This window comes from Emys orbicularis, chromosome 2, assembly GCF_028017835.1.
Source record: "Emys orbicularis isolate rEmyOrb1 chromosome 2, rEmyOrb1.hap1, whole genome shotgun sequence".
Taxonomy (NCBI): domain Eukaryota; kingdom Metazoa; phylum Chordata; order Testudines; family Emydidae; genus Emys; species Emys orbicularis.
The window spans coordinates 37,416,356-37,431,168 of record NC_088684.1 but is presented as its reverse complement, the minus strand read 5'-3'; the positions used below and the strand labels follow the sequence as shown (position 1 = coordinate 37,431,168).

The 14,813-nt window shown below is 38.3% G+C and overlaps 1 protein-coding gene across 2 annotated transcripts in view; it reads right to left on the bottom strand.

The window, feature by feature from the left end:
* The window catches only part of UBR5 (ubiquitin protein ligase E3 component n-recognin 5), a 144,125-nt gene that overhangs the window by 88,857 nt on the left and 40,455 nt on the right, over nucleotides 1–14,813 (bottom strand). For both annotated transcript variants that reach the window (XM_065397837.1, XM_065397836.1), the window contains exons 8-12: nucleotides 14,177–14,326; nucleotides 11,939–12,150; nucleotides 4,826–4,942; nucleotides 4,629–4,739; nucleotides 3,725–3,879 (exon numbers count right to left, since the gene is read on the bottom strand). In XM_065397837.1, coding sequence (XP_065253909.1) covers nucleotides 3,725–3,879; nucleotides 4,629–4,739; nucleotides 4,826–4,942; nucleotides 11,939–12,150; nucleotides 14,177–14,326 — 745 coding nt within the window. The remainder of the gene's footprint in view (nucleotides 1–3,724; nucleotides 3,880–4,628; nucleotides 4,740–4,825; nucleotides 4,943–11,938; nucleotides 12,151–14,176; nucleotides 14,327–14,813) is intronic.

The window sequence follows — 14,813 nt, the reverse complement described above, 5'->3', positions numbered from 1 at the left end:
AAAACGCCCAGTTTTGTCGACAATAAACTTCCACCCCATGAGAGACTTTTGTCTTTTCCCCTCCCTTTATTGTCAACAAAGAGCCAGTGTAGACACTGCTGATTGTTTCGTTAACAGAAATTAGGGTGACCAGATGGCCTGATTTTATAGGGACAGTCCCGATTTTGGGGTCTTTTTCTTCTATAGGTTCCTATTACCCCCCACCCCCATCCCGATTTTTCACATTTGCTGTCTGGTCACCCTAACAGAACTGGCTTCTGCCAGTATCCCACAATGCCTGCCCTGACTGCTCTGCTCAGTGTTTTGATCTCTGCTGCCCTGCAGGCACGTGCCCCTCCCCATTCAAAGCTCCTGAAAGTATCTGTGTGCTGCTCCATTTGGGGAACAAAGAGCAAATCATTGGAATGCTCCTGTTCTGCCCTGCACTAGGAACACAGCAGCAGGCAGACTGCTGCTGCAGGGGGAGTGGAACAGAGCTGCTATGATGCTGCTCTCCACAGCTGAGGGGGCTGTGAAAGAACTTGGAGAAAATCCCAAGATGCGTGGCAATCAGCTCTTCCTTCCCACAACACTGCATTGTGGGATACATACCCACGGTGCATTGCTCACCCTGTTGATGATGGTGTCCCCAATGTGGACATGATCTGTCAACAGAGGTAGCAAATACCCTTTGGCAATTTTTGTTTTGTCGACTTTTGGGTGTCAACATAAGTTCTGTCAACAAAACTTGGTAGTGTACAAACAAGCCCTTAAATGGAAGGCATGGTAAAACACAACTCTGCCAAAAGCCCTCAGCAAAAGTGACATCTTGCTGTCCCATATTCACTCCACCTCACTCAAACACTCTTATATCAAAATGCTCACTTTACAAATCAATTTTTTTTTTTAAACTGCCTGTACTGAAAACTCAACGTGCTATTTAAAAATCTAAACTTTTTGTCCTGCTTTCTATACCACAATATAGAATATAGAATCAAACTCACTTTACAATTCTGCTAAAGAAACAAGGAAGGAACACCACTTGCAGTGCCTTCAATGTTTAATGCAGATATAATTTGCACTATACAGAGATACATTCAGGAAAAAGGGGCCAATTTCAAGTCATCTGATCATAATGGCATTTTGGATCTAGCTCAACAAAAGAACAAGGTGAAGCTGTTTAAATATATTTTAAAATACTACATTGTCACACCAGCCTGACAACACAGCAGATGGAAGATGTGCAGCCATTCAAGAGATTGAGGATGAGAAGCAATTACAATATTCTCCCCACTGGAACTCTATGTAAACACCACAAGAGCTTTTTGTATATGAGTTCTTAGTGCTCTACTCTGTACTCAATGCCAGGATCAGCTCTGGATAGTAGCAAGGATACATGCACCAAGGGTAAATCAGGTAACAAGTACAACTTGAAACAATTTTCTTGAAATGCAAAAATAATTAACTTGCAAATACCAACTCTCTTTGGCAATCAGTCCCTAAACATATTGAGGCTGTCCTCACCATGACTGGCAACAATTCCCAAAGCCCACAGCCTTTTCTTTACTGGAGAAAAGAGTGGTGTTGTGAGATTGTATTTTTTTTAAAGCACGGGTTAAACAACACTTTGTCCTGGTGTGGCCATGGCCTAAGTGTGATTTCCAAGTCATTATATTTTTTCCTCATCTAGATACTTTCTTCCCCCCAAAGGAGTTAGGATTTTCATTTGAGTTGTAGCTGGATCAATCTAACACCCTTACCTTGATTTTAGCAAGTCAAGTTATAACCTTAGACTATAAAGCTAGAGGTGGTTAACTGTGTGTACACTGATACAAAGTGTGGTTTTCAAAGAGAGTTAAGCCAATTTTATTTAGATATGATTTACATAGAAGACACCTTTATACCATAGCCTAGCCACAGTATAAACAGCATGGGATGCTCTCTCTCTACCATGCCTGTCAGCAATTTTGATTTTTTTTGGAAAAAGAATTATGATTAATAGACACTTATGTCTCCATAATCAGATGACAAATACATGGTTATCAATATTCAAGTTAAACATACCTAAGTAGTGATGGGCCCTGCAGGATAATTAAATTTATAGTTAATTTTTCAATAGTATAACAAACAACCTCTTAAATACAATGGGCTGATTATTCAAAAAAGATAAGAAGGCATGCAAAAGTTTACAGTATTCAGGTCCCCCCAAAGTTGTGGTTTACTGGTTGCCATTCAGAATGATGCTCTAGAATGAACTGTGTTCACGATGACATTACTAAACAGTTGGTTTTACACTCAAGAGAAAAAAAAAAAAAAAAATCAGGAAGTTGTGATTTCTACCACCGCTCTGCCCCAAATTTCAAAATTAGGAGTAAAACACAGTTTCCTCATATATTTGGCTGTGATTTTGTTTGGGGGTATTTGCTAAAGATTGACCAGAAGCCAATCAGGAAGATATTTAGGATCTCAAACTTTCAGTGCTTGCAAGTAATTGGTCAGTGAGTATTTAACCGCACTATAACAAAAGCTACTTGAGATCCCTGCCACTGTAAGCAAGTCTTGTTTAGATTTTGCATAACTCTTAAGTGAAGCACAGATAAAACAGGGTGGGCACTGAAAATGGCACTGATATGCATATCAACTCACTGTAATTAGAAATGTATTTTCATTTTTTTACATGCTTGGAAAAATCATCAACTTCTACCTTTTTATGTCCAGAAAACTTGACATTTTAAAAACTCAATGAAGTTTTACAAATAGAAATGTTTTAACAATGTTTCAGCAATTTATGGGGGGTTATTTCATCCAATTTTTCAGCATGCATTTAAGCCAGCAATATAGTTTGTGAATCAAACTGACTAACATTCTAGCCACAGAGCACTATGGGAGAAAAAATGACACCATACACAGGTAAGTTTGTTTTCTATATTATTTGAAAAGGCCTGAAAGGTACAACATATATTAAAACTACTTTGTGAAACTATGTAGCACCGGGGGAAAACACTCAGCCAACAAGCATTTATTTTCCCTATAAGAACAACTCTATTATCCGGATCTGCAGATGACAACCCAATTTGACAAGACAATTTTCTTCATTATCTATATTGCACAGTCTCAGTCTAATGTCCTAAATTGTGTAGCTCTTAGTAAGGCTTTCATACTCTATGCAGTCAGTCATCAGAATCCAATGATGAAAGTATATCTTTATAGGAATGTCTAGACCCTGGACACCTCAGTCAATGGCACCTCACTGTATTATATAGCTGCTCCTCAGCTACAATACAATAATGGTATCAGTTTTACAGTGTTCATAATGTTTCACAGCACGATTAGCAAAACCAGTCTTCTCTATAATAATTTTTTTATCAACTTTTCTATCACTATCCTATCTGAATACTAATGAATTTAACTTCAAGCTATCACAGTATCTCATTTTACAAAATAAAAAAAACAATTTCAATTACTTCCTCAAGGGCACACAGGAAGTTTGTGGCAGAGCCAGGAATAAAACCCAGATCTCTTTATTCCCGCCAGGTCCAATGCTTTAGGCACAATATCTTTCCTCTTTTGTAATCAGAGTGTGCAATAATACAAATACTTCCCTCAAGGATAGTATAAGCCACGAAAGCGGAGTGACAGAACTTCATCACTAGAACTATAACATGAAGTTTCTTTGCAGTGCATGTCATTATAATGGGTTTGCAGATACTTCTGGACTAATATATTCAATACCATATATACTTACCACCAGTACAAGTTGTTCTCTAGCTGAGCACAGGTATAAAGAGCGCAACAGTGTAATGAAACTATCCGTTCTCCCTGCAGCTCTGAGTACGTCTGTGCAGTGTGTTCCAATTTAGCAGCTACAGAGCTTAAAGTTTCATCCACCCAGGTAGCAACCTAAAAGGAAGGGGAGGGGAAAAAAACAACACTGCATCCTAAACAAACTCTTTACATTTTTCAGGATAATCAGTTTGGGGAAGGTATCAGCACCCCAACCTTCACTCCAGTTTTAGAACTGGCCCTTTAAAGTTTTGATCTATCTGGATAATTTTCCCTTCCAGTTCTGGTCTCAGCCAGAAAATGAAAGTACCAAAACACTGAAGGGGTACTGCCGTCAAAGGATTTCATCAAATTTGGATATTTAACCAAACCGCACTTGAACTCTATACCTTTTGGGATTCATCTATTATTGGTCAAAACAAACTTACTGTTTTACTGTATTTGGAGCTCAAAAATCTTTAAATCCTTAATATTTTTTACTACAACTCCATTCCAGAATTAGGCCTCTCTAACCTTAGATTTCAGCGCAGCAATAAAAAATTAACAGTTTTTTGCAATTTGATAAGATGGACAGCCTTTCATTGCTTAAGAGTCCCTGGAGGTTGGCACTACCTTTTAATCTTTGCTCACAGAAAGACCTCAGAACTGCTTTTGATTTAAATTGCTATAGTACAAAAGAAGACAATTATGAAAGCTGAAACCGTCAACAAAGATTATTCAATATGATCTTTATAATTAAATTAATTTATACTACTGACTTATAGCTGCAGACTTTGGTTTACTTATTCTTCATAGAGCAAAATAGTGGCTGAAAAAAACCCAAAAGTTTAATCATGAACTCAAAAACAAAGAAAAGAATCTCATACCTTGTTATTTTCTGTGGCTACAGTTGCTCTGATACTATTTGCAGAAAGGAGCACTATCTTTTCATTGGTTAACCCCAAAAACATTGCTCGTGGATGATGTAATGAAGGATTCTTTGAAAGCATAAAAGAGGTTATTATTTTATAAAAATTCATACATACAGAATTATTTTAACGATAGATTTAAGGATGTACAGTACCTGTGCATTTCTATAAGGCTCTGATTCACTCCATTTCCACTGATAAAGTTCCCCTTTACTGCTAACTGCCACAAGCTCAGAATACAGAGCTCCAATAGAAATAAACTTTGTTCCATCCTACAAATGAAAAAGATGAAGTCTAAAATGGCAGTGCTATAAACTAAAACCTTTTGAGTAACAGCAGATATTAACAAACATAAAAAATGTCAAGTTTGCAAAACAGAGCTTATAATGGCTACCGAAATTTTAATCAAGACACCTGTACTATTAGCGTTCCATTGAATTTAAAATTCAGTAGTAAAAAAAATTATCTAATGTGTTGCCTGAAGCCGATCATGCTTTCAGAAACAAATAATGAAATATTCAAGATCTTTTATTCAGGAAGTTATTTTCCTTCAGTTCAGTAATATCACAATTTGCCAATCACATTCAAAAAAATTCAATTCACAGCCACAAAATATTTATGACAGTGTGGTTTTTGGCTTAAAGATACAAAAGGAAGGATATTTGAATGTTACAGATAAATTCTGCCCCTATTAGGACACTTATCAGTTTGGAAAAGCCTCATGTCCATGTGGAAATTTTTGCACCCATTACTGTTATCAGTGACTACTAAAAATACCATAACTACAAGATTTGAGAAAAATATATTTGAAGTCTCTTTTACATTATACATTTGACAGCACCTTTGTGGACAGTCAATTACATTTTTAGTGATGGAAAGTGCCTTTCTTCACACCCTGCTGGAGTATGGTGATGAGTAACGGGAAGAGAGCTGAACGGACAAGTAGCAGGCAGATGTGCATACACAGAAAAGGGGAGCTGGAAACAAGGCTGGGCATGAGCTCTCATTGCCTTTGAGCCTCTCACCCTTCTACATGTTTGTCTGCATCTGTATTTATTTTTAAAGTTTTTTTTTTTTTAATTCAAAATACATCATTTAAAGGGTGATCAAGAATTTTTTTAAGATAATAAATTAAAACCCACCCAAGTTGTCAGTGTTCCCTTAATTTTAAATTCTATTATTGTCTCAGTACCACAACCCAGTATGTGCACCTTTAAAGGTGGTGTTCTTATCCGGTTTAGCCCTATTTTCTTTAGTTTGTCAAGGCTCCCCCTTTTGGGACTGAAATTTTCATTTTCTGTCTCATCCCTGAGAATTTTTATTTGTATTTTAAGTTTAAGTTTCAGCAAAATGTGTTTGGCTATTTTTAAATTATACAAGCATGGCTGGGGAGGGAGGGAGGGAAAGGGGCCAAGATATCCTATCTTATCAATTTTTTTTTTTTTTTTTTGTTAAAAGTCAAAATATTTTAAGCAAGAAAACATCATACTTGACTTTTACATAGCTCAAGGTGTAAGGTTCAAGACATTAGAAGAAAGACATTCAGCAGTTTTAAAGTAATAGACATTTTAGGACTTGGATCCCGCAGTCAAAGCCACATGGGTAGACTTCTGTGTCCAAATGGATCCCCAGTGTCTTGAAAGAGAACTCCATGCAGGTAAAGAAGACCTGCCTATGCAGATCTGACTACAGGATCACGGCGTTAATTTGTCAATTTCATGCACAGGGTGGTAGAATTTAAAAAAACAGTGGGATTTAAGACCTTTTCAGTTCAGGATAGTCTTCCAACTTTAAAATTAAGATTAATTTTCTTTGATTTAGCTTGTTTTGCAAAACTAAGGTTTTAAACATCAAACCACGTTTTGGTTTGGAGTTTTTTGGGAGAGGGGGTTAGCATTTTGAGGACAGGTTGATTTTGTTATTAAATTGGTTCTGATGGTTTAAAATTACAAAAGTTTTAAAATCAGTTCCTCAACTGGAAAATCAGTTCTTCCAAAAATTTTCAAGATAGCCCCATTAAGAAATGGCTCCATTTTAGCAGGCAAACTGAGTAGCTCAGATTTCTCTCTCTCTCGCTCTCTCTAAAGAATTTTCCCCTCTCCCCAAAGAGCAAATACAACAATAAAGGATGAGGGAGTCAGAGGTTAAGGCTGGACATTAAAGCCATCACACTTCCCCTTTTTGCATATGCTTTAAAAGTTGTATCTTTATAGTATTATATACATTTATGAATACATAAATATAAATAAAAAGTGCATTTCGCATGATGTATACAATATGTATAGTAATATACTATTATGTAACACAGATTCAGCAGATAATCTGAACTTTTTTTTCCATTATATGAAAAACCAAAAATTCTTCCAAAAGATCTGGTGGTTTCTTTCACTGGATACGGATTGCAAATCAACTGCCATGTTGTGAGTTCCTATATCCATTTAGGTTCTAGTAGTTTAAAAAGATTAGTTTTTTTTTGCCCCCAGAACATTCAAGCACATTAAATTGCCAGAGGAATTGTTTATAAACACGCAAGTGTATAAAATGAGCACTGAGCAACAATACACTCTTATCTTCATAACTCATCCTTAATTTTGTGTATTGTTCCTCAAATGAATGTTTTAAAATCCTTAGCGAAGAAATGTCTAAAACGTGTTTTGTGATGTGCCCTTACACACACAGGAAACCATAAGTAACATGGTATAATAATGTCATTTATAAAATGTAGATGAAACATTTATAAATATTGCAAGGTTTAGAGACCTTCAAGGTGTGTATATATATACTCTTTGGATTTAAACACTCATGCTGTGGCTAGAGAGGCCACCATATTATGTAGGTTAGACCCAGAACCAGACAAGAACAGAACTTTTAAATGTACCTATATTGCTGGCAGTATATGTTTTTTTAATTCATGCTTCCCAAAATGTTTATGGATAGTCTTCATTCATGTGAAACAAAAAACTGCAAGAGCTATTTATCTGATATAATTACAAAAATTGCTTAAAAAAAAAAAAGATAGCAATCTATATGAAATTATAAATGTAACTATGAAATACAAACAGAGGCTCAAATATCCACTCCAAGATGACTCTGGATTAATGAAATATTACATGCTATGTTGACTTAAGATAAGCTTCCTCAAAAACAGTAAATACGTTTCACCTTTTGTGATAATTGTATTAAAAACAAGACATTTACAATAGCTGAGTGTGAAGTATTTACTAGAATATGCATATGAAGAAGTGAGCAGTAAATGTTTATTACTAGTTAAAGATTTATTTTACAAATTCATCTTATATAGCAATACCAAAATACGTTAAGGTATTATTCAGTAACAAATTTAACTAGGAAGTATACACATACAGCATTGTATGAGAGGATATAACATGAATTATAGGATTCTTTATACAGAAAAGAGCAACCCAAGAACAACTAGATAGATGGTGAGTTACTATCACTACTACTGAATGGCTACCAGAGTGCTGCAGAGAAAAATAATTCCATTTACTGGAGGATTTGGGTATTCTGAAAGTTGCTTTTGCTCTGATTTGGAATGAAAACAGAAAACTTTGAAATTCTCTGCAAAATGGAAAGCCTTGGGGTCCCCAGCCCAGGGACAATCTGATCAGCTGGCTGCCCAGGAGCTGTGGACTCTCGACACCTGGGAGTCTGGGCTGCCAAGGAGCCATACCACTCAGGACTTCCACGCTCCTTGTCAGCCCACCTCTGAGCTCTAGAGGAGTAAGAAGCCTGGAAGCCTTGCTTCATGGTAACCCAACAGATGAGATTTAAAGGGGAGCCCTGGTTCCCCATCAGGCAGACTGCCGAGGAGCCATGTGGGTAAGCTGGCAGGAACACAGATAGGATTCCATTGGAATCCTGCTTGCGTCTCATAAAAAATGAATAGTCTCTAATTTAGATGAATTAGCATTCTCTGACTGAAAAACATTCCACTGGCAAATTTCCAACAACCTCTGACAGCTACGAATTGGGTACACCTTATATTTATTACCCTGTCACCTTCACTCCCTATACCCCAGCCTATACCTTCACTCCTTATACCCCAGCCTGCTTGTTTGTCTCATCCATCTGTCATGTCCTGTCTTTTATACTGCAAGCTCCCTGAAGGAGGGACTCAAGTTTATTAAAAGATTGGACAGCTAAACAGAATGGAACACCAATTCGTTGTGGCCTTCAGGTGTTACTGCAATCTAAATGTAAGTAATAAAATAATAATAAATATTAGGCCTGTACGGAATCCCAGTGATTTTATATTATTTGCTAAATATTTTGTCTATATGAGCTACATGACTTTCTTCATCCTACTGTTAAGACAAGTCAGAGGGCCAAAAGCACTGATTTAACAATTCAGAGTTACATGTTTAGGTTGTACTTTAGAATTCCAGGCATGGGTTGAAATGCACTTATTCAAACATGAACAGTTTTTCCAAGTATCCACACTGTTCAGCCTAAGTACCAGGATGGAGGAAGTGGTAGTCAAGATCAGCAGATAGAGATGGAAAGTGACAAACCTCTGCAAGCTCTTTACCTTGCCCTGGCAAGAGGGCAAATAAACCAGAGAAGTGGGAAGCCCAAAAATAGATTAAAAGAACTGCTGAGCTAGGAAGACAGGAGAGAATGGGTAAAGGAAGAAGAAAGACTGAAATTGCAGACTGACACAGAGCTGTTGAATAGCCTGGAAGCAGCCGGTCGGCAGGAACACTCTCAACCTTGTGGAATCTAACGGGGCCTCAATTAACTCAATTTTTTGAGTGGGAGCCAAGGTTGACTTTGCGATGTTTAAAATGAGTCCCAGACAGTCAAGCAAATGCAACATGGTGTTGACGTGGGTGAAAAGCTCCTCTCTGGAGCCACCTTCAGCAACCACTAGTAAAATGTCCAACTGTTTATGCGTGTTCTCTTGGAGGAACTCTGCTTGGATGCCCATGGATGCAGCTACGTGACATAAAAGATAAAAGAATAGGACTATGAACCAGGCAGCACAGCATTATCCGGCGATGAGGACAAAGGTCTTGGGTGAGCCAAAACCGTCTCCTCCCCCCCTCCCTCCCCTGCCCCGAAAAAGTACCCAGGAGGGAAGACTGCCAGTTCTGCAGGAAGGAAGACCAGTGATGCCAGGGCTTGTGGTTGAGCTGAAACCTCCACCATCAACCTATCAGGTGACTTTGGCTTCAAAACAGAACAAAGAGCAGTACACAGGTTGGGCACTGGTGACCAGTAAGGGCTGGGCCACGGACCTCCATCCCAGCCACGAGGCACACACCAATTGTGGGAGACATAGTGATCCACTGGCGGCTCCCAGAGTTCATCGGGTGATGTGGAGCGGGCAGAGGATGCCTCCAACTCGGAATCAGAGCCTCGGGATCTCAGTGACATGGGCGGAGCAACCCCAACTGAGCCAGCAGGAGGTCAAATTCATCCATCACCCAGAATCATCATCATCTCTGATTAAAGCAGTACCATCGGTACAGAGAATGCCGGTGCCACAGGCAGCGTTGGTCCCAGTACAAACAACAGTAGGGGAGCCCTCTAATACATTGACGTCAAAGGTGGTGAGAGCGCTATGGGAGCACTTCTGGCATCAAATGCAGCAGGGCCAAAGAGGGTCCCAAGGTCGAGGTTCCCTGCACGATTCTGGTACTGTCTCTATCCCCACCATAGGGAGGGGAGCATCTGGATGCAGTGCTGACCGGCATGAAGGTTCAGCAGCTCACTCCCATTAGAGGGGTTATAGCCCGGGGAAAATCCTGGACCAACAGTGAGGTTGGGACCAAAAGGTAGAGGAGGTCTGCAGCTGTCATAAGTGTACCAGGCATCGACACATTCGGTACTGGTATCTCCCTCATTAGTACTGAACTCAGCAGATGCCCAGAGGCCACAACCAGAGTCAACAACATGGGGTTTATGCTCTTCCCACTCAATAATAGGGAAGCGTCAGAAGTACCCCTGCCATTCTGGTGGTAGAACCGTTCCGTGCTGGTCCATGTTTTTCCTTGGGAAGGCGGAGTCGCCCTGCGATCTGGAGAGGTCCCGAATGGTCTTATGAGACCTCTTCCTTGGCACCGATGACAGAGAACAGCTTCTCCACCTCTCTGGCAAGGGGCCTACCCTGGAATGAGGGGCAACAGTGCTCTCCGAGCCAGAGGGTGATCTTTGCCCTAACAGGGCCTTGGTACCAGATCAGGCCGCATGGCCTGTTCAAGTAGGGGCTGCTTGAGGCTAAGGTCCTGCGCCACCTGAGTCCTCTTTTTAAATGATTTACAAATCTAACAGTGCTCTTTAAGGGGTGCTTCGCCGAGACGAAGTGGGGGTCACTGTGGAGATCACACCTACACACGAAGAACAGTGTTTTACTCCAGTGAGGGCTTCACCAGGGACACTATCAACTAACACTAACTACTAACTAACTTACTATATACAATAAACTAGGCTAAGACTAAAGAAGAGGTTGTGAGACTACAACCACACAAAGCTCTGGCTCCAGCCATGGGCTGTGAGAAGAAACCGAAGGGGATCAGGACAGCACTGTCTCATATAGCCAGGGGAGGGGCCACAGCCATGAGCACTGCCCCTCTAGAAGTACAGCTAAGAAAAAGTCTCCAGCTCCAGTGCGCTGGGCACACACACACCTAGGTGGAATACACACTCTGCATCTACTCGAAGAATACCTGAAATGTTAGCTTGGGCTCCTATGGAGATGGAATATGGGGTGCAGGTGGATCCATCTACCAGAGCCAGATGGATACTTCATTACTATTTGTGCACCTCTTGATCTTCACTTATTTAAATAACCAAGCATGACAAAACAGGATAAATATAAACAAAATTGAAAAAACTGAACTAATCAAAATACAAGCCTCTTTTAAAGGAGCTGGACATGAATATGACCATTCAGTCCAATGCATAAGTGCAACTCAACAGGAAACGGGAAATTGTTTCATGGAAGAGAGAGCTTAAGTTCTTCGAGATTTCTCTGGTTGTTGCCCGCATAAGTGGCAGCCACACAGATGAAATAGGTCAGAATACAAGTGGCAATTGAACCTCAGTTTTAAGGGCATGAATAGCAATAATATAAACAAAACTAAACAAGCGCATTAGGAATCATTTTACTTCAATATCACACTTACAAAAAAAAAAAATCAAGATTTCTCCAGGGAAATCAGAAGTACAGACATTTCTATGGAAAAATAAGATCAGTTGCATGCAATGTACTAAGCATATAAAGGAGCCAAAAAAATTCTCAATACCTTATCTGGCCACCATTGCAAGTCTTCTCCTAACGAGACTGGGCTTTGAACAGGTGTATTCTTCTTATCCAGGTTTGGCTCCCCTTCCTTGCTTGTAGAGCCCCTTTCATTATCAAATGAGGCTCCATCAAGCCACCTTCGTTCACGCAAACGTAAAACGGACTCTCGTTCACGCAACAGCTCAGAGTCTCTCTCTAAGGGAAGAAGGAGAACTGGTATGCAATTGGGTCACACCAGTGGGATAAAAGTAAGCCACTCTCTAGTAAAGACCCTTCAGGATGCAACTAACAGCAGTTAAATCTATTCACAAAAATTTAAAATACGGATATATAAAAAAACTCCTGACATGCAACATTCAATATATTAACCCTTTCAAGCACATGTACTTATTACTAGAATATAAAAAATATCAGTGATAAACTAGAAATAAAGTTATTTCTAGAAATAAGAAAATCAGGTAGTTTGTACACTACTGAAAGCATAACGTTTCATTTTTTACTCAGAGTGGTAAAAAGCCACAATGTGTTTAACAAGGTAATTTAAGGTTTTATAGTACGATATGCCCTGAAGTTTTACCATATGATGTTTTTTCTAATAACAAAATCATCTAATTAATCTACAACGTCTGTTAGATACATTTAAGCAAGCCAAAAAAGAGTATTTATTAGAGAGTCTCATAACAAGTTTCCCAAAAATAATAACTTGAAAAGGTTAAAGACAAAGCAATCTTTTAAAAAGGCTCTTGTAAAAATTTGATAATCCAACCCCTTTTGTTTAAAGCAACATTTTACAGGACTGGATTTAATAAATTAAAGCATATCTGGTGGTGGTTTTGTTGTTGTTGTTTTCTGTTTTGTTTTTTAAGTATTCAAATGAAAACTTTTCAAGAGTCAGACAAGTTTTAAAAAGGATCCTTGTAGGAAAGTGTTCCTTACCAAAATGCTTCCCCTCCAATTGGCCTACAAACTGTCTAAAGCCAGTACTCTGCAGTTCGCTCATGCAGATAAATTTTTTAAATCAGGTAATCAAACTAAACTTTCCAAGAGTCAACTATGCATGGAAAATAAGGATTATAAAATTCGTGGTAACGTCTTACATAGAATAAACCTTAGGAAAGGGAAAAAAAGGAGGGATTTAGAAGGAGTTATGTCAAATGTTGAATATTTGTACATGCACATAATGCATTTAACCCATTAAGTACCTCATTTATGTTCATAAAATTCAATTGGAATTACATGTATGAAATGGTCACACTACTGTATCATCCTTTCAATAAATTCCTCAAAATCTTGGGTCTTTTGCTACACTAGACAAACGGGAACAAGTTTTTACATAAGCCAAACATGACACCTTGCCCTATAGATAAAGTTCACATAACACTGAACCTGCTCATTAGGAAACATACTGACCCTTGACTGAATTTGTATCAAGCAATTATATGTTCAGCAGTTAATATACTAATGAAGAAAACAATTATGAAACAGATTACAGCTGTACTAAATGAGCAATCATGGCAGAGGTTGGATTAACAGTTTGTAAAATGCTCTGGGCATCTATTGAGTAGAATTATCTTCAAGAAGCTATGAAGAAAAAGCTACAGATTCAATGCCATAAATATTAAGATTTAATATACTTTTCTAAGCATTTGTAATAATTTCCTACTATTAAAGTGTTCATTAACCTTAGACAGTTACTAGCCCATTTCCGAAAACAGAGCAGTTTAGCTCTCATCTCCCTCCCCTGAATTTAAAATGGCCTTCACTCATGTATTTGTGTGTCATGAAACAAGTTAACTAGTTAAGAAAATCAGAAGAGCACTGCATACCGAGGAACCTAAACCAAAGAAACTAGCTTTCAGAATGCTGCATGTCATATCAAATTTGAGTATTACTTTTAGATCAGAATTAACATTCTCAATTAGATACATTAAGATAATTAGTAGGCATTTGTGGTTTAAAAATAATTAGTAGGTATTTGTGTTTTTAAAAATTTCATGCAAAATTTCTATAACAAAACTATTAACATTATCAAACTTCAAATTCGCTCTTGTGATTTTTGCAGAACTTACCTGTTCATATTCAAAAAAAATTTACTATTGATTTTATCAAAACTATTAGACTTAATAGTTAACAATCAATTTGTGCACACAAATCAAAGACTAAATAACTAGTGTGTACTACCACTAGCTTTTTGCACAGCAAACTACTTATTACAAAGAAAAAAAATATGCAAAATTACCTCGGGATGAGCCTAGCCTGGAAAGTGATGAACGCCGAAAGGATGGATAACCAAAGTAACTAATATCTTCTGAAAACATAGCATCAGCATCAATAATGACACTTGGGTGAGCAGAATGTATGTCAGCATCCAGAAGAGACATAAGATCCTCTATAAGAGGAGACAAGGGTCTTAAGTGAATAATCAGCTACTTAAAACATCAACTAGAGAGACCATCACCAAATAAACATCAAAACAAAAAATGTCCTATTTATAAGTTGAATTTCTGCTCTTCAGATTCACCAGTACAAACCGATGTGCCTCCTATGCACCCACATTTACAATCAAGCACAGTGGTCCAATGTATGCAGCCAATTTTCCCTACAGGAACTGTTCTGTCACTTGTCTAACCAAGTTTTCCAGACAAATCTTACCCCAAAACAAAAAAATTTCCACACCCCAGAAATTCAAACCTTAGTCACACACTTGGGAAGAGCAAAGCATCAATTAAAATAAACAGCCAAACTCCATAAATCAGTTACCTAGAATTAGAAAAAACTAGTATTGCTATTAGGTAAAAGCTGTCCCTCCAAAGACCCTGCAGCCTTTCCCCTCTGGTGCCAAGCAAAAAGACTATACACATTTCCAAGTGGCTGCC